An 18,542-nucleotide genomic window follows, 5' to 3' on the forward strand; every position below is an offset into this window, starting at 1 on the left:
CACTACCCTAAAGATGAACCCCTTTCCTTTCCGATATTTTAATTTTCTTTCTGAATTCCCATTCTTCATGGAGATAATGCTGTTAAAATGTCTGCTTCCCTATAAATAGGGGGGAGATTTATAGTACTGTGGACTAAAGTCCTGCGTTTCCTAGGATTCTTGCCTCCTTTGCCAGCATACTCTTCTCCCTTTTCTTATAACACAGAAATTAGATGTGGATTGCATAATTATTTATTAGAGAACCAACATCTCAGCATATCGCCGCACAACGAGAAGAGCAGTTGCTGCTTCTGGCTCACTGCGTGCTGCCTCCCTCATCGCTGTGTTCCTCACTTTGGGAGGATGATTTTAGATAATAGAAGACCATTTACAGTCTTCTCTAGAAATCTGTATCCCTTGGTGCAGTCTGTAACACAGCTCAAACGTTTCTTCCCTCCTCATTTCTTGTATATCGTGTTGGTGAACCTTTACAGGCTAATTCAGGGTTTTCCTGAAACTCTTCATTCCCCCGCAACTAACCCTTTAGCGCTTGGCAGGTTGATATGTGTGGGATTACCCTACAGGAAAAAAAGAAGTAATAAAGTACTTTGGATAAGTCACCCTGCTGCCTTTGCTTCTGAGCGCAGACTGAGCTCCTGTGTGCCTTTTGCTATCTCCCCAGACTGTGTTCCACCAGGAATGCATCCCGTGCAGGGTTGATGGCGTCTCATTTCTGCCCCAGTTCTGCGTTACAGAAGAAAGTCACCTGAGACCATTCAGAAGCATTTGACATAGTATAGGAGGGCAGGACGTGATTGCTTTTGTATGGGAAGGAGGAATCATCTCAGAACCCCAGTGGAAGGAGGAACAGCTAGGGAGCAGAAGAAACACTTGACCTCAGAGACGCTGTGGGGCCGGACAGCTCCCAGAGTGAGAGGCTTGATGATGGTGAGTCCGGAGTTAAAGCAGGAAACAGGCTGCACTTCTGACTTGGGGGTCTGTGCTGAACTTGATAGAAAATTGAGTTAAGCAGCCACTGTTCTTCAGAGAACAATTCTGCACCTCTTTTATCAGAGTAGCTCCTAAAAAGATGTTCTTTTTAGGGTTAGTGGCTCAGTCGGTTAAGCGTCTGCCTTCAGCTCAGGTCATGATCTCGGGGTCCTGGGATTGAGTCCTGCATGGGGCTCCCTGCTCAGTGGGGAGTCTGCTTCTCCCTCTCTCTACCCCTCCCCCCACCCCCACTCATGTTCTCTGTCGCTCTCTCTCTCAAATAAATAAGTAAAATATTTTTTTAAATAAATAAAATAAAAGATTTTGTTTTTAGATTATCTCCACACCCAACATGGGGCTCTAACTCACAACCCCGAGATCAGGAGTCACACGCCCCACACACTGAGCCAGCCAGGTACCCCCAGAGTAGCCTCTAATTCAAGAGTAGACAACTTCCTTTTTTTTAAGTAGGCAACTTTTCATTATGGAACTGGGGGCAGCTGGTGATTAATTCTGAATAATAACTTTTTAGAACAGGGAATAAGAGGGGCCCCTGGCTGGCTGGCTCAGTCGGTGGAGCACGCGACTCTTGATCTCAAGGGTAGTGAGTTTGAGCCCCACATTGGGTGTAGAGATTACTTAAAAATAAAATCTTTTTAAAAAATGTTTTAATAAAAAACGGACCAGGAAATAAGATGCAGTGGCCGAATTGCTCAAAGGAAGTTTATCCGGTGAGAATAAATATGTTTAAACTTAAGTTCATGGTTTCCTTACAGCCCTTTGGGATGATCACAGTCCCCTAGAAGTCATCTTCTCTGTAACTTTTCCTTTTGTAGTAGGACTTTTGACAGATCTTTACAGTTGACCAATATCTCTATTCCCACAAGCGCGTAGGAAAATAGTATAGCAGAAAGAAAAACGAATCTCTTTTTACGGTTCATTAGCTTTCAAATCCCTGTTCCATGCATTACCTCCAGCACATCTCACCCAGTGCCTTGGGGTGTGTGGGCTCAACTCTGCGTTTCAAACCAGAAGCAGAAGCTTGGAGAAGGTGAGGGACTTGCCCCATAGCAAATGGGCAATTGAAAACATAGTATGGTTGAAAGAAGAAAGCTTTGAGGTCATGCAGAATTAAGTTTAAATCTTGACTGGGCCACCTACGATGGAGACAGAGTTGAGCAAGTTAATTCACCTCTCTGAACCTCAGCTTCTTTATCTAGAAAATTGTGTCTGATATGAAATCAGCACCTGTGAGTTGCTGTGAAGACCAAATGAAAAGCCTCAGAGTAAAATGCAGGAACACAGGAAGCTGGCAGTCAAGGTCAGTTGTCCCTCTCTCCTCACATTCACTTCTGGAGGAGAGAGGGCTTCCTGAATTGACCTTCAAGAATTGTCTTGCAACGCAGGTGACTGTGTTGGGCTCTAGGATTGGTTTCCTGTTCAAGTGGGTTGAAACCAGGAATTAGAAGCCCAGTTTCCTATTGCACCAAGAATGAAAGGCGCCAAGTTAAAGGAAGATGTTCAGCATTCTTTCTGCATTAGAACTGGGAGCCATTAGGGATAGAATAAAAAGTCAGTCACTTTTGCAGAGGCCTTGGGGCCCCGAAAGTCAGCTTACAATCCGACTCTGAATCTTGTGGGTTAAATCAGGAGTTAAGGTTGAAAATCATTTTCGTATCCTTCCTCTAACCTTGCAAACATTTCGAGGTGTAACCTTGACAGCGAGAGAGGATAGTGTTTGTTTTTATTAGAAGGTCTTTCCTGTGCTTTGTGTGAAGCCACTCTCTTGATCGCAGCAGGGACTGGATGGAGGGAGATCAAAACAGACCTGCTGGGAGGGAAGACTCAGCCCAGGGCAGCCAGCGTCCCTGATTTCTGAGCTACTGCACTCTCACTGCCCACACGCGTGTTGAGGAGAGTTTGCTCTCCTGCTGGTCTGTTTAAGGCAGGGGGATTGGGAGCGTGGTATTTAGGTTGGTTAATGAGGAACTGTTTTCTATTTCTTAACGATTCAAACTTAAACATACGTCAGTTGTTAGGGTTGCTTTGTGAGCTCTTTTCTAACTGGCCTGCAGGCATTTGCATCTAGAACCTCAAATTTGAAATAAATATATAAAGATAAGTGTAAGTACTTCTATATATGTATATATAGTTTTTAAAATTGTGGTACAGACACACATAATGTGAAATTTCCCATTTTAACCATTTTTAAACATACAGTTCTGGGGCATTAAGTCCATTCACATTGTATATATAGTTATAATTAATAGGATTTTAAAACTTAAAATGGTATTTATGCACATCTCTGTATGTCTTTTATATTTCCCAGTAATTGGAAAAAAAAAAAAAGAAAGAAAAGAAAAGAAACCCCAGTGTAAGGAGAAGGGATGTGCTTTGTTTTTGTTGCCCTGGTCCTTGTACCATTATCTCCCCCCTCAGGCCCTTTGACCTCGTCTGGCTCCTTCCTCCCTTTTTCAGACTTGCCCTTGGCCTGCCTGCTCCCAGTGTCCCTTTGAGCTCTCCCCACTTGCTGTGCAACAGAATGCTTGGAGTATTCTATTAGAAAGCGGCCCCTTCTATTTTCCAGACAGTTCGGTATCTCGTTCAGAAATCCTACACTCTCTCATGTTCTGCTTTCTATTATGATCCAGCTCTGGTCTTTCAACCTGGACTTCTTCAAGTCCATCATCAGCCTCTTGTCCCTGGCCTCCTTTCCACAATTCAGCTGCAAATTCCCACATTGCCTTCCCTTAACCAAACCACACCCTTCTGCAGACACACCTCAAATCTCCATCAAACTAAGATTCTGTTTCAGCCCTGGCTTCTGTGTTTTCTGTCAAGTCTCATTTGGCCTGCAATGTATCGCTTCCTCGTCAGCCTACTGGCTGCCTCACCCATCTGTCTTTGGTAGGTTTCATCAGATCAGAGCCTATTGTTAGAACCCGCCCAGCTTCCTCAATGCGGTCTACTCTGCCCCACGTGATTTTGGCAGGCGCGTCCCAGCTTTGTTTCCTTGGTGCTAGAAATAGCACCTGACAGGAAAGAAAGAGTGGTCTGTATCTGTTTCACTTGGGCATTCCACAGCGCTTCCTGTAATTTCATTTAAATGCTCTCTTGTCACTAAGATAGAAGTTTCCAGAAAGGCATTCTTGGATCTAAAATCATGGGCCAATTAAGAAAGGCTGAGGTATGTACAGTGGACCATCAGGGTCCCCCCTCATTAGCCAGCCACCTTCTACTGCCACTCCATCCATTTCCCGGACATTCTGACTTAAATTTAGGTGACAGGAGACCATTGTGTAGGGACAGTATCCTTATCCACTTAAGGAACGTTACTTAATATTATCACAGATACTATCCTTAAAGGTACCACATACAACATACCACTTCAAAAGAAAAACCTTCAACTTTAGGGTTTTAGGGAAAAAACACTCAAAACAGCATAGGTTTTCAGTCACTCCAGTATCGGAGAGTTTGGGGACTTGTTTTAGGAATAATTTTTTATCAAAAAATGATTTCTGTTTCCTTTCATGAAAGGAGAGTTGACCCTTGAACAACACAGGTTTGAACCTTGCAGGTCCACTCATGCGGATCTTTTCCAGTAAATACAGTACAGTCCTGTAAATGTATTTTCTCTTTCTTATGATTTTCTTGATAACATTTTCTTTTCTCTAGCTTACTTCATTGTAAGAATACAGTCTGTAAGACATGTAACATACAAAATATGTGTTAATCAACTATTTATGTTATGGGCAAGGCTTCCAGTCAGCAGTAAGCGATTAGTCGTTAAGTTGCGGGTGGGGGGGCAGTCAAAAGTTATTCATGGATTTTTGACTATGGGTGAGGGTGGTCAGTGCCCCAGCTCTCACATTGTTCAAAGGTCACCTGTAGTTTACTGTGCTCTTCAGTGAGACTGTTACACCCAGAGTTTTTTCTTTGGAAGCACATCTCCAGGAGATCCATGAGGGAAATTATGACTCCTGCTGAACAGCCAAGAAAAAGAGACACTTGTAAAAACAAGGGCTCCTTGCACGTGAAAATAGAACCCAAACCACACCTTGCATTCATTTGTATTAGTCTTAGAACACATCGAGGTTTATAAGCAAGGTTTGTGGAAAGAGAATCAACACATATGCCATCAAAATACATTATGTGTTAGTTAGCAAAACCACATGCTCAGGCCACAATCATCCTTTCCTCGTTTGGATGGGAAGAGATCATTAAAATCACCTAAAGGGGGGGGAATCGGGGGCGGGGGGAGACGAACCATGAGAGATTATGGACTCCAGGTAACAAACTGAGGGTTTTAGAGGGGAGGGGATGGGGGAATGGGTTAGCCAGGTGATGGGTATTAAGGAGGGCACGTATCGCATGGAGCACTGGATGTTATGCGCAAACAATGAATCATGGAACACTACATCAAAAACTAATGATGTATGGTGATTAACGTAACATAATAATAAAAAAAAAAGAAAAAGGAAAAAGACTATCCCAAAATTAATAATACACTATATGTTAACTAACTTGAATCTAAATAAAACCAAAAAAAATTTAATTAAAAAAAAAATCACCTATTCCTAATGTTCCTTCCTTGACATTGCTGTTATGTTCTATTTGAGAATATAAAAGATCACCCATGTGAATTCCTTATGGTCCTCATTTGATGTAGACAAATAGAGATTCATTGGCGATGAGCATTTTTTCTGTTCCCGGACCCCAGCTATATCCACCACACATCCCGGTTGCCTTAGGAGAACGAGATTCCTCTGGGAGTCTTCTGGGTTAACCTGTTGCTCAGAGCCAACGAGCCAGCAGGGATAGCTGCTCAGTGAGCTGGCTCATGGAAGTCAGCACGTCCACCTTTAGTAGCTCAGATGTGCTGGTTTTCAGCCAGGGACAAGCTTTTTCAAAGATACAAGGGTCCATTGTTCTCAGTAAGAGCACTGCCCCCGTGACACTGAGGTATGTTGCAATGAACCCCTGATACCTTCTGTGTGCTTGGGATAAATTAACATCGATGGTTTCACGTTATACTTTCATTTGAAGTACCAGAGAGGCTATTTATACCAAACTGCACTTGTAGATCATTTAAAATTCATGCCTCGGGCGCCTGGGTGGCTCAGTTGGTTAAGCGACTGCCTTCGGCTCAGGTCATGATCCTGGAGTCCCTGGATCGAGTCCTGCATCGGGCTCCCTGCTCGGCAGGGAGTCTGCTTCTCCCTCTGACCCTCCCCCCTCTCATGTGCTTGCTCTCTCTCATTCTCTCAAATAAATAAATAAAATCTTTAAAAATAAATAAAATTCATGCGTCATTTAAAATACAAAATAGGAATTGACATACTGTGGGTCCAGAGATTTCTGTTCAACTAACAAGTTTATTAATTGATCCTTCTCTTTAAACATTTTATGGGCGGGCGCCTGGGTGGCTCAGTTGGTTAAGTGACTGCCTTCGGCTCAGGTCATGATCCTGGAGTCCCGGGATCGAGTCCCGCATCGGGCTCCTTGCTCGGCAGGGAGTCTGCTTCTCCCTCTGACCCTCCCCCTCTCATGCTCTCTCTCTCTCTCATTCTCTCTCTCAAATAAATAAATAAAATCTTTAAAAAAATAAATAAATAAAAAATAAAAAAAAAATAAACATTTTATGGGCATTGGAATACATTTTGCTGGTATCACAGCATAGGATCGCTTAACTTAATTTTTAAGTTTTTATTTAAATTCCAGTTAGTTAACAGACAGTGTAAGATTAGTTTCAGATGTATTCAGTGATTCAACACTTCCATCCAACACCCGGTGCTCATTGCAACAAACGCACTCCTTAATCCCCAGGATCGCTTAACTTGTATGAATTTCAGTCTATGGCCTTGGTAAAACAATAGAACTTCCAGTGTGGCTGCAGAATGTGTTCCAGTACTTCAACAGTTGTGGGCTTGAGAAATTCTGGGTTATTGATAGTAGAGTATTATTGCTTAGTGTTTTCATGGGTCTCCTAAGAGACCCTCAGGGCTGGTGACTTTAGAACTTGACCTCCCAGTAAAATGAGATGCAACTATGTTGTAATACCTTCACACTTCATTTTCTTTGATTCTAGAAGCTTTTTAACTCTTCTTTTAAATTTTGTTCTATTTTAGTTTTGTCCTGTTCCACTTTCTTCTTGTGCATTTTCTTCTTACGAAAAAATACTTTAAAAATTTAAGTAATTGCTTTTCTGGAATTTGTAGACCAATTTTATTTCACTACAAAACAGGTCTTAAATAATTTAATAGGGGCGCCTGGGTGGCTTGGTCGGTTAAGCGTCTGCCTTCGACTCCGGTCATGATCCCAGGGTCTTGGGATCAAATCCTGCATCAGGCTCCTTGCTGAGCAGGGAGCCTGCTTCTCCCTCTCCCTCTGCTGCTCCCCCTGCTCATTCTCTCTCTCTCTCAAATAAATAAAAATTTAAAAAAGAGAGAGAGAACATTCCCACCATCACAGAAAGTTGCCATTGGACACCTCTGTTCTAGAGTGCTTCCATTTCTTAAATATGCATTTAAGAGGTCTGGGAGGGAATAAATGTAGAATATGTTCAGAGTTATGATCTTGGTGAAGATGAAGATTTAACATGACATTAGTTCAAAAATGATCAAAGATACTAGCATCAACACCAGACTTTGTGAAGGGGCTTATTAACATGTTAAGCAATTGTGCATAATACACATAGAACAGTCCTGTTTCCAGAAGACACTTTGTGTTGCCATTCACACCTTGACACGTGCCTTTCCCTTTGTGTAGAATCACCTTTCCTTTCCTTGCTTAATTAAAACCTTTCCCGTCCTTCGAGCGTGACTCGACTTCCTTTATACATGTCACCCGCTTTTGCTGATTCCTGTGCCTTCCCCTCTGCCCTGAAATTTTCCGTCTTCTTCCGTCTTTAGTAGTAATGCTTATGCAGAGCCTTTATCACACACTCTCTTCTGTCACGTTTGTGTGATGTGTCACTGTCCCCACCCCATCAGAAGTGCTTTGTTCAAGAGGTGCCCAAAGTCCTTTGCCTATCATGACATCTTGAAAATACTTGCCCTCGGTGGTAATTTATTCATTCAGCAGATGTTTGTGGAACGCCTACTGCGTGCAAGCCACTCTCCTAGACCTTAGCGATAGGAGGGTAAATGATGTGGTGCACAAAGAAATTAGTAAATATTTATAGAGTCGGGGAAAGCCAGGAGTGATTAATGCATAAACATTCATAATTTATTTTACCATTTTATTTGTTTTCTAAAAATTGCCATTTAGAACAAAGCAGTGTAAATGAATATCAAGTTAAGATCAAGATCATTGGAATGAGCTTGGCTCTTTTTTTTTTTCTTTTTCCTTTAACGGTTGCACTTCTCCCCCAAAGTGAGCAGAGGTACAACAGGAAGTCCCTTGCCTACGGACATAACATAAATAGGTTGTATGCGGGCGCCTGGGTGGCTCAGTTGGTTAAGCGACTGCCTTCGGCTCAGGTCATGATCCCGGAGTCCCGGGATCGAGTCCCACATAGGGCTCCCTGCTCGGCGGGGAGTCTGCTTCTCCCTCTGACCCTACCCCCTCTTGCGCTCTCTCTCTCACTCTCTCTCTCTCTCTCAAATAAATTAATTAATTAAAAAAATAAATCTTAAAAAAAAAAATAAAAAATAAATAGGTTGTATGCAATGGGAACTACCTTATCAGCATGGTTTTTTGTTTTCATATTAAACCCAAAAGATATATGAACCGAGATCATCTTTTTATTTTATTTATTCACTTGTGCATGTGAGTGAAAAAGAAGAATTGTAGGGGCGCCTGGGTGGCTCAGTTGTTGGGCGTCTGCCTTCGGCTCAGGTCATGATCCCAGCGTCCTGGGATTGAGTCCCACATCGGGCTCCCTGCTCTGCGGGAAACCTGCTTCTTCTTCTCCCACTCCCCCTGCTTGTGTTCCTGCTCTCGCTATGTCTCTCTCTGTCAAATAAATAAATAAAATCTTAAAAAAAAAAAAAAAAAAGAAGAAGAAGAATTGTAGTAGGGTCCTGGAAGGATTCTGGTCTTGGGGTACATAGCTCCATCTGCTGATCATTCGATTCATTCAGCGTGGGGCTGCAGGACACACGCCAGGCAGGGGACGGGTGGGGTGAGGTGGGGGGGGAGGGGGTGCATTCTCTTCGGCTCACATTGGACAGCATTGCACGTGTCAGAGCTCTCAGGGGAGCACCCTCACCTTCTCCAGGCATAGCAAGACTGGAGGCAGGGCATCAAAAATGTGGACTTGCCGGGGGCAGGTATCAGTACTTGTTGGGAAGCATAGAGGTCTGGCATCTGAGGGTAAGGAGGGGAAATAAAGCACCCAACTAGGACTCATGTAGCTGGCCCTTTCCTGCTTTTCTACACGTTGTGTTTGGGTCATCTGTCATGTTTGGGTGGTAGCAATTTTCCTATAGAAATTTAAAAAACCGTAATTACACAACTCACAAAGTCAGTCTGGCACCTGCTTGAAATTCGCAAAATACTTTCAAGTAAACATTAGAAAGGAAGGCGGTTTAGTCGTAGACCAACAATATGTATCTCTGAATGCCCAAAAGAATTGAAAGCTGGGTGTCAAGGAGGTATTTGTCCAGCTGTGCTCATCACAGCATCATTCCCAACCGTGAAAAGGTAGAAGCAACACAAGTGCCCAATGGTGGATGAATGGGTAAGAAAAAATGTGGTGGATGCATACAATGGAATAGGAAGGAAATTCAGACACAGGCTACAGCATGAATGAACCTTGAGGTTCATGCTAATTGAAATAACCCAAGTGTAAAAGGACAAGTGTTGTCTGATTCCACTTGCACGAGGTCGCTGGCGTAGCCAAAATTCAGAGACGGAAGGTACAAGAGCAGTTGCCAGGCGCTGAGGGCAGGGAGTTAGTGTTTAATGGAGCCACGGTTTTAGTTTTGCAAAATGAAAATAGTTCTGGAGATTGGTTTTACAACATGAATGTACTTAATATGGAACTATGTACTTCAGAATGCTTAAGATGGGGGCGCCTGGGTGGCTCAGTGAGTTAAGTGTCTGCCTTCGGGCTCCGGTCATGATTTCGGGCGTCGGGCTCCCTGCTTAGTAGCCATGTGGGGCTGGCAGCTACTAGACTGGGAAGCATGTATATAGAACATTCCCACCATCACAGAAAGTTGCCATTGGACACCTCTGTTCTAGAGTGTTTCCATTTCTGCTTCTCCCTCTGCCCTTCACCCTGCTCGTGCTCTCTCTCTCAAATAAATAAATAAAATCTTTCTTAAAAAATAAATTAGGGCGCCTGGGTGGCTCAGTTGGTTAAGCGACTGCCTTCAGCTCGGGTCGTGGTCCCGGGGTCCTGGGATCGAGTCCCACATCGGGCTCCCTGCTCTGCGGGAAGCCTGCTTCTCCCTCTCCCACTCCCCCTGCTTGTGTTCCCTCTCTCGCTGTGTCTCTCTCTGTCAAATAAATAAATAAAATCTTTTTTTAAAAATTAATTAATTAAAAAAACAAAATGGTTAAGATAGTTAACTTTCTATTATGTATATTTTACTCTCACTGAAAATTAAATATACATCTATTTCTTGAAATGACATATATTCCTGTTTAAAAACCTGTAATGCATCAGCTAAATACCCACTCACACTAATTCTTCACTAATCATCCTTCTACTATTACCCTGTTCACATGTGAGCTCTTTAATTATTATCTTAATAGAAATTGCTGACCTTTTTGGGCACCTGGGTGGCTCAGTTGGTTAAGCATCTGCCTTCGGCTCAGGTCATGATCCCGGGGTCCTGGGATCAAGCCTCTCGTTGGGCTCCCTGCCCAGCGGGGAGTCTGCTTCTCCCTCTCCCTCTGCCTGCTGCTCTACCAGCTTGTGCGCTCTCTCTCTCAAATAAATATTCTTAAAAAAATTGGCTGACCTTTTAATTTCAAATCATAACCTAGAGCTCAGTAAACAGTGCACTGTGTTCCTTAAATATGCTATAAGTAGTACTATCTGTTTTGTTGTCATTTTGTTTTACTTCCGGAGCAAACGTAATTCTCTTTGTCAACCCTGTGGCCCTTGCTCCATAATGATAGCACTTAGGGTTGGTGCAGAGTGACGTGCACAGCTCCCCTTCTCCACGTTGCTTCAATGGTGGTAGCAGAACAGTACACAGGTCCTACCTGCCCATCGGAGGGAGGCGGAAACCTAAAAAGGGGCCGTGTTCTTTCTTAGGCCCCTCGCCCCAGAGCGGCCACCCAGCGGTGCTGTTGTGCCCATGGGGACACTGCCTGTGGCCCAGGACCCGCTCTTACACTACTTGAGGAACACAGTACCCTGAGATCGGACTCCCCCCGACCAAGCATGGTCATTGTGCTTGCTCTGTGTGATGCTAGAAATATTTTCCAGCATCCTCTTAACTTCTGTTTCTTAAAAAGGTTTGCTACTTGCAAAGCATTTATTGACCAGCAGAGGAGATCATATTAGCTTAAGTGCAGGGTCGAAAGCAAGCACTTCAGTGCCCATCAATATATTATGCTAATGAGTGAGATCGGAGGTTCAGTAAAAAGTCCCTTCTCGTTGCTGTCTTCCGCACATCAGTACCTGAACTTTCTTGTAATCCTTAAAAACGTTGGACCACATGGAATCCTTGTGTGGTCAACAGGTGATATTCATTCTCCAGGCGGCTGTATTACATCCCACCTCTAGCTGGTCCTTGACCTCCAAGAGTTTATGGGCTGGGCGTTCTTCTCACCTGATATGAATGTGGTGTCATTCACAGTAGAAATCACTCTAAGGCTCTCTCTGTAGCCCATCCTCAACTTTTCACTCACGCAGTAACTCTTTCTACAACATTCCTGGCACCATCACTGGCTTATACTGATCTCTCCTGGAGTGGACAGGTCACTGTTTAGGGAGCCAGCTCTGGTTATTACAGCTTTTCCTTAAACATTGGGCTGAGAATGACTTCACTCTCATTTCTGCCCATGCTCCACATTCTGCCTTCCTGGAAAATAATGATCATTTCTTTCTGGAGTTGTTCCTACTAGAGGTGCAGATTATTTGCTGATTTCTTCCGTGACGTGGTTTACAAAAGGCCCCTTTGCCATCTGGTAGACTTCAGTGTCATAGTTTGATCCTGGGACCATTACCATCTGATGTCCATCAGTGCACCCTAAAATAGCCTGAGCTTCACCAGCAGCCCCTCACTGCCAGGCCCTATTGAACCCCTGGTCCTGTGTAGCACCCATATATGTTAAGAGCATTCCAGGGCCATCTGGACAGACGAGAAGAGAAGGCCTACATGTGCTTTGGGAGGCTCAGTAAAGGCTTCCTGGAGAAGCTGACCTTGGATATGGACCTTACAGAGCTCAGGGAGTCTTAGCCCAGACTGAGCTTGCAGGATTACAAAGAGGCTTTATGTGTAAGGGCCCAGAAGCAAGAAGACATGGGGAAAAGTTAAGAGATGCAGACATATCCTAGTTATGCTTCAGAGCACATATTGTGCAGATCCTTAAATGTCACAACCAGATTGTGTTCTTCAGTAGGCCATGGCAAGCTGAAGATTTTTTAGTTTTTCTTAGGTACCTTCTAGGGAGGTTAGACTGTGGTAGAGTGGACGGTGTATTGAAAGGGAAGAGACCGGGCGCCTGGGTGGCTCAGTTGGTTAAGCGACTGCCTTTGGCTCAGGTCATGATCCTGGAGTCCCGGGATCGAGTCCCGCGTCGGGCTCCCTGCTCAGCAGGAAGTCTGCTTCTCCCTCTGACCCTCCCCCCTCTCATTCTCTCTCTCAAATAAATAAATAAAATCTTTAAAAAAAAAAAAGAAAGGGAAGAGACCAGTTAGGAAGCTTCATGATGGGCTAGACCATGAGCATCTCAACCAAGGCAGGAGTACTTAGAAGGATTATTGCCCCCACATCCTCACCTCTACTTGATATTCTCATGCTTTTTGTTCTTGCTAATCTAATGAGTGTGAATTGGATTTTCACCATTTTAGTTTGCCTTTCATTGATTATTAATGAGATTGGGCATTTTTTCATATGGTTATTAGTCACTCCTTATGCCCAGAATTAAATATTTGTTTGTCTTTTTCTTCATTTGTAGGAGGTTTTTTTTAATTCATTCCAGTAGCTAATCTTTTGACTTTTAAATATGTGCATGTATCTACCTTCTCCCAGACTGTTCCTTAACCCCTACCCTTATTTATGGTCTTTTTTTTAATACAAGAAGTTTTAAATTTTGATGTCATATCTATAAGTCATTTCTTTTAGGGTGTATCCTGTTCTTGTTTAAGAAATCCTTCCCTACCTCATGACCGTAAAGAGAGTTCCCAATGTTTTGTTCCCATTATTTAGCTTTTTAATTTCAAAAGTTTTGCCTTTGTTCTGTATTGGGTTTATTTGGGTACCAGTTGTGAGGTAGGAATCTTAATTTTATTTCTCTCCAGCCAAAAGTCAGTTGGATAGTCAGCCCTTTCCCTGTTTTGTGTCATTTCTACTATATACTATCCCACACCTGCTGTGGTATCCTTCTGGGTTCTTTCTTATCTTCCATTGATTGATTTGTCTAGTCGTGTGCCAATACCATATGGAATTAATTACCATAGTTTTGTAGTGTGATTGATACCTGGAAAGGCCAGTCCCCTATCTTTCTTCTTTTTGTTTTATTTATCTTTGAAGTTATCTTACCTAACTGTGCTCTTACTCTTTGTTGTGAATTTAAGAATTGGTTGGCCAAGCATCCCAAAGTGCTCTTGGGATTTTTATTGGAATTGCATTGAGCTAATAGGTTATGTTTAAGAGAACTGACATCTTTATAGTATTTTTTTTTAAAAGATTTTATTTATTTATTCATGAGAGACAGAGACAGAGAGAGAGAGGCAGAGGGAGAAGCAGGCTTCCCGTGGAGCAGGAAGCCCGATGCGGGACTCGATCCAGGGACTCCAGGATCATGACCTGAGCCGAAGGCAGACGCTTAACCATCTGAGCCACCCAGGCGCCCACATCTTTATAGTATTACGTCTTCACACCAATGAACAAAGTATTCCTCTCCATTGATTCAGACCATCTTTTATGTCCTTCAATGAAAGGGTATAATGACTTGCACCTTCATTTATTATTTGTTGAAACGTCCAATATTTCAGTTCCAGACTACAGAATAACTCTATAGTAATAAACGCTAGAATAGTGAAAAACACATTTTAAAGCAGTTTGGGGCTCTATCAGATTGAGGGGATAGAGCTAGCTTTTATTTTCTCCTGTTGGATAACTCTCCTTCCTGTGTGTATCAACAGTAATTCATACAAATGTACCATTTGCCATTGCCGAGCAAAGTTTTGGAGCAGGCCATGAAAGACTTCTGCCCCTTGGTTGACATTCATTCCACCAGTGGGCACTTGGCCCAATAGCTATTCACCAAACAGTAAATCCACTAACTGCATGACGCCTGTGTATGTTCTCTGCACAGTAAAATTATGAATGATTTTGTCAAATGATTGGCGTAAATAAGGGTCACTTTATCTATAGCATATTCCTTTCCTAATGAACCAGTTTTTTCTCCAGATCACTTTCAGTATTTTACCAGCCATCGGCATCCGGGCTTCCCATCCAGCATTATGGAAGGTTGTTTCTCTGCACCCCACACACTCATTTGCCCATACCTAGCCTTCTTGGATTCTTTCCCAGCCTCCATGATTTCCCATAATTTGCTAAACTGACACTAGTTTCAACCTCTTATTTCCCAATTAAGTGATCACATCAGCATTTAAAATATCAGCCCATTCCGGGGTGCCTGGGTGGCTCAGTCAGTTAAGCATCTGACTCTTGATTTCAGCTCAGGTCATGATCTCAGGGTCATGAGATTAAGCCCCGCATTGTGCTCCACGTCTGCTCCTCTCAAGTCTGTTTGAGAGTCCCTCTCCTCCCTCTCCTGCTGCCCCTCCCCACCCCCGCTCGTGCTCTTGCAATAAATAAATAAATAAATAAATAAACAAATAAAATATTTAAAAATATGTATCAGCCCATTCTTACTCACAAAAAAACGTACTTGTTTTTATTCTTGCTGTGTTCTCTGTCATATAACCTGAGTTCAGAGGCACTTAAACACCAGCATTAAGTATTTGTTCAGGAGACTCCTGTTCTGACTTATAAGACCGTAGTATAAGGTACATTTTTTTAAAACAATGCAATGGATAAAAATGATTAACTAGATAAGCAGCCTTTGAGTTGGCTCAAATCTAAAGCTTATTGATGTTTCTTCATACTCTAAGGGTGATAGAGGAAAGAGTATTTGCTTCAAATGCCACGGGTCTTGAGGGGGAAATCTGGTAGGAAATTTTAGGCGACTGTAGAAAAGCTCACTCAGCTTTCCTTCAGTTCTTTAACCGGATTAACATTAACGATTTCATTGTCATTTGTGTTTCTCCAGCTTCCAATTGTAGAAAAGATAAGAACCATTGCGCAGGCTGTGTATGGAGCCAAAGATATCGAACTGTCTCCTGAGGCACAATCCAAAATAGATCGTTACACGCAACAGGTAAAAGTTACACTTTTAAGGGGAAAAAAATCCGCCTTAGGCTCTTAAAATACTCACCTTGACGTAAGGACTGTTGTAAGTCTCACCAGCCGAACATGATTTAATCTACGTGGTCTACAAAAATTGAATTAATATCCTTGGGTAGTTTGTTGACTATAAACAGAACAGTAGGGCGAGGGTGTATACCCTCTGATAGATACATCATTGACTTTCGTGGTTATCAGGTGGCTGATATGGGTGGTGTCGTATCTGTGATATGTGGTGGTTAGTCCCTCCTGATCAGCCAGAAACACTGAAACTTCTTGGATGTGTGGCTGTGGTGTCAGAGCTGGATGATGTGTAGCACCCCCTCTTCATTGCAGGGCTCTTACTATCTTAAAAATGGTACACGGTGCTAGGTAAGGCAAATCGTCATGCAGCTTTTAAATATGGGGGTGTTTGGTGTTCCTTTTTTATGCAAGTGGTTCACTGGCTTGGTGCTGAGATTTTCCACCCAAGTTGAAGGTCCTGTCATCGTCTACCTCTAGAGAGTGACAAAGGCAAATCAGCAAGTGGCTGTGAAGGTGGTGGGGACTCAGCCGCCTGAGTCTGGTCCTAAAAATGATCATGTTTCATGGATTCCATCCACTGCAGCTCATTCAGCCACCCCGACCAAAATGACCCTAAGCCCCGGATGCCCCCTCCGGTTTGCTATGATATGATAGAAATCAAAGCACTTCCAAGAGCTAGCCAGCAAAAGAGCTTCATCATGAGCATCACGGATCTCCTTTTTTCAATTCCCAACTCCTAAATCCTATTTGTAAATCGTATTTGACATTATGCTGAATATACCAGTGCTGACCAGAGTATTCTCCCAGGTTTGGTAAGATAGTCAGCAACTTGTTTGTTCGTAGAATTTTCCAAGTATGACCTCGGCTTGTGCTTTTAAAAAATAAATAATTCCCGGGCGCCTGGGTGGCTCAGTTGGTTAAGCGACTGCCTTCGGCTCAGGTCATGATCCTGGAGTCCCGGGATTGAGTCCCGCATCGGGCTCCCTGCTCGGCGGGGAGCCTGCTTCTCCCTCTGACCCTCCCCCCTCTCATGTGCTCTCTCTCTCTCATTCTCTCTGTCTCAAATAAATAAATAAAATCTTTTAAAAAAATAAATAAATAAAATAAAAAAATAAATAATTCCCTTGGGGCACCTGGATGGCTCAGTCGGTTAAGCGTCCAACTCTTGATTTTAGCTCAGGTCATGATCTCAGGGTCCTGGGGTCGAGCGCTGCATCAGGCTCCACGTTCAGTGGGGAGTCTGCTTGAAATTCTCTCTCCCACTGCTGCTTCCTTGCATGCTCTCTCTCTCTCTCTCTCTCAAGTAAATAAATAAATCTTTAAAAAATAAATAATTCCCCAGAATTATTCTACACACCGGCATGGATCTGCAGTGAAATTTCACTAGTATATAATGAAATGAGTAAAGTGAGGTCATTGTCATGAGTCTTTTTTTTTTTCCACAAGTTTTTAATAATATTTAAGGACTATTATTTATTCTAACATTAGTTCCTTCCCTTTTTTTCAGTCTAAAAAACTTCTTTTTTATATGAACTAATGTGCTAGTATATACCATATTGGTTTTTTTCTTTTTTTAAAATATCTGTACTGGCAAAATGTTAAATTGGAAACCTACATCAGTTCAAATTATTTCACTAGTTGAATGATCTCTAAGACCCAAAATTCCTACCAGAACAATTGTGATTGTCCCCCAGCAGAATTCTGATCATTGTATGAGAGTATTCCAGCATTTCAAAAAAGAAAGGCCCCACCCCACAAATGAAAATACCCTAAAATCGTCCAAATACTTTTAAATTGAATCATAAGAAAGTCTGCATGCGTTACCTCTGAAGACTGCATTCCTTTTATCCCTGTCTACTGAGGGAATATTCCTTAAAAGTTATGTGTTCAGTATGTGGTTGCCATTAATTAGCAAAGTCTCTAAAGGGACACTATGTACCCTTTACTCGGAACCAGGCTGCGAGGACACTGTCCTTTTTGTGAGACCCACATGTGACTTCCTGCCCTTTCACCTTTGGAACTCTGGGTCAGGCGTTGCCTTTGGTCCTTAAAAATAAGAGGCTTAAAAAGTGACCTCATCTTAGTTCATATAATGTAATCGCAGATCAAATAGCCATGATTCATAAACCAACACAAAGGGACCCTTTGCTTCCTGACAGCCTCCAAGAATGAGGGAACAACAGGACTGAGAGCCTCATTACAGAGCCTTTCTCCAGATTACCTTTCTGAGCCCCAGATATTAATATCCTTGGAAATAGTTTCAACAGCTGCTATTGCTTCTACTTTGCCTGAAAATAGCCACACTTTCTCCCAAACACACACGTCATGGCGCCTTCCTTAAGGAGATTTCTCCGAGATAAATAATAGACACCCTCGGGCACCTGGGTGGCTCAGTTGGTTAAGCGGCTGCCTTCGGCTCGGGTCATGATCCTGGAGTCCCAGGATCGAGTCCCGCGTCGGGCTCCCTGCTCAGCGGGGAGCCTGCTTCTCCCTCTGGCCCTCTTCCCTCTCGTGCTCTCTCTCATTCTCTCTCTCTCAAATAAATAAATAAAATCTTTAAAAAATAATAATAATAATAGACACCCTCAACCACGTGACGGTCACTTGGAAATGAGGGTTCATCCCATCTTCTTGCCCAGTGAACCGGCACCTGCCATGTGCCTGATCTGAGCCTCGGGGATGGTGTGTAGTCAAGTTGAACACACACAGGAGCCTAATTTGTACTCAGTGAACACCTTTCCTTTCCTTTCTTACAGGGTTTTGGAAATCTGCCCATCTGCATGGCAAAGACCCACCTTTCTCTATCTCACGAACCTGACAAGAAAGGTGTACCCAGAGATTTCATTTTGCCCATTAGTGATGTTCGGGCCAGCATAGGTGCTGGGTTCATCTACCCTTTGGTTGGAACGGTGAGTAGCATTCTCCAGAAGCCTCCCCCAGGCTGTGTGTCCTGATGCCTTCAATCCTTATGTTCTGCCTACACTTTGCAAGCCAGGTGTTGGGAAGTAA

General features: G+C 43.1%; 2 protein-coding genes across 3 annotated transcripts in view; both read left to right on the plus strand.

The window, feature by feature from the left end:
• LOC102735769 (monofunctional C1-tetrahydrofolate synthase, mitochondrial) overlaps positions 1-18,542 on the plus strand; it is a 560,423-nt gene that overhangs the window by 117,728 nt on the left and 424,153 nt on the right. The window lies entirely within an intron of this gene.
• Positions 1-18,542, plus strand: part of LOC145723141 (monofunctional C1-tetrahydrofolate synthase, mitochondrial) — a 120,132-nt gene that overhangs the window by 54,215 nt on the left and 47,375 nt on the right. Inside the window, exons 9-10 of the mRNA XM_081829160.1 lie at positions 15,376-15,483; positions 18,290-18,442. Of these exons, the coding sequence (XP_081685286.1) occupies positions 15,376-15,483; positions 18,290-18,442 (261 nt within the window). The remainder of the gene's footprint in view (positions 1-15,375; positions 15,484-18,289; positions 18,443-18,542) is intronic.

The sequence above is a fragment of the Leptonychotes weddellii genome, chromosome 8 (assembly GCF_054177405.1).
Source record: "Leptonychotes weddellii isolate Sample4059 chromosome 8, ASM5417740v2, whole genome shotgun sequence".
Taxonomy (NCBI): domain Eukaryota; kingdom Metazoa; phylum Chordata; class Mammalia; order Carnivora; family Phocidae; genus Leptonychotes; species Leptonychotes weddellii.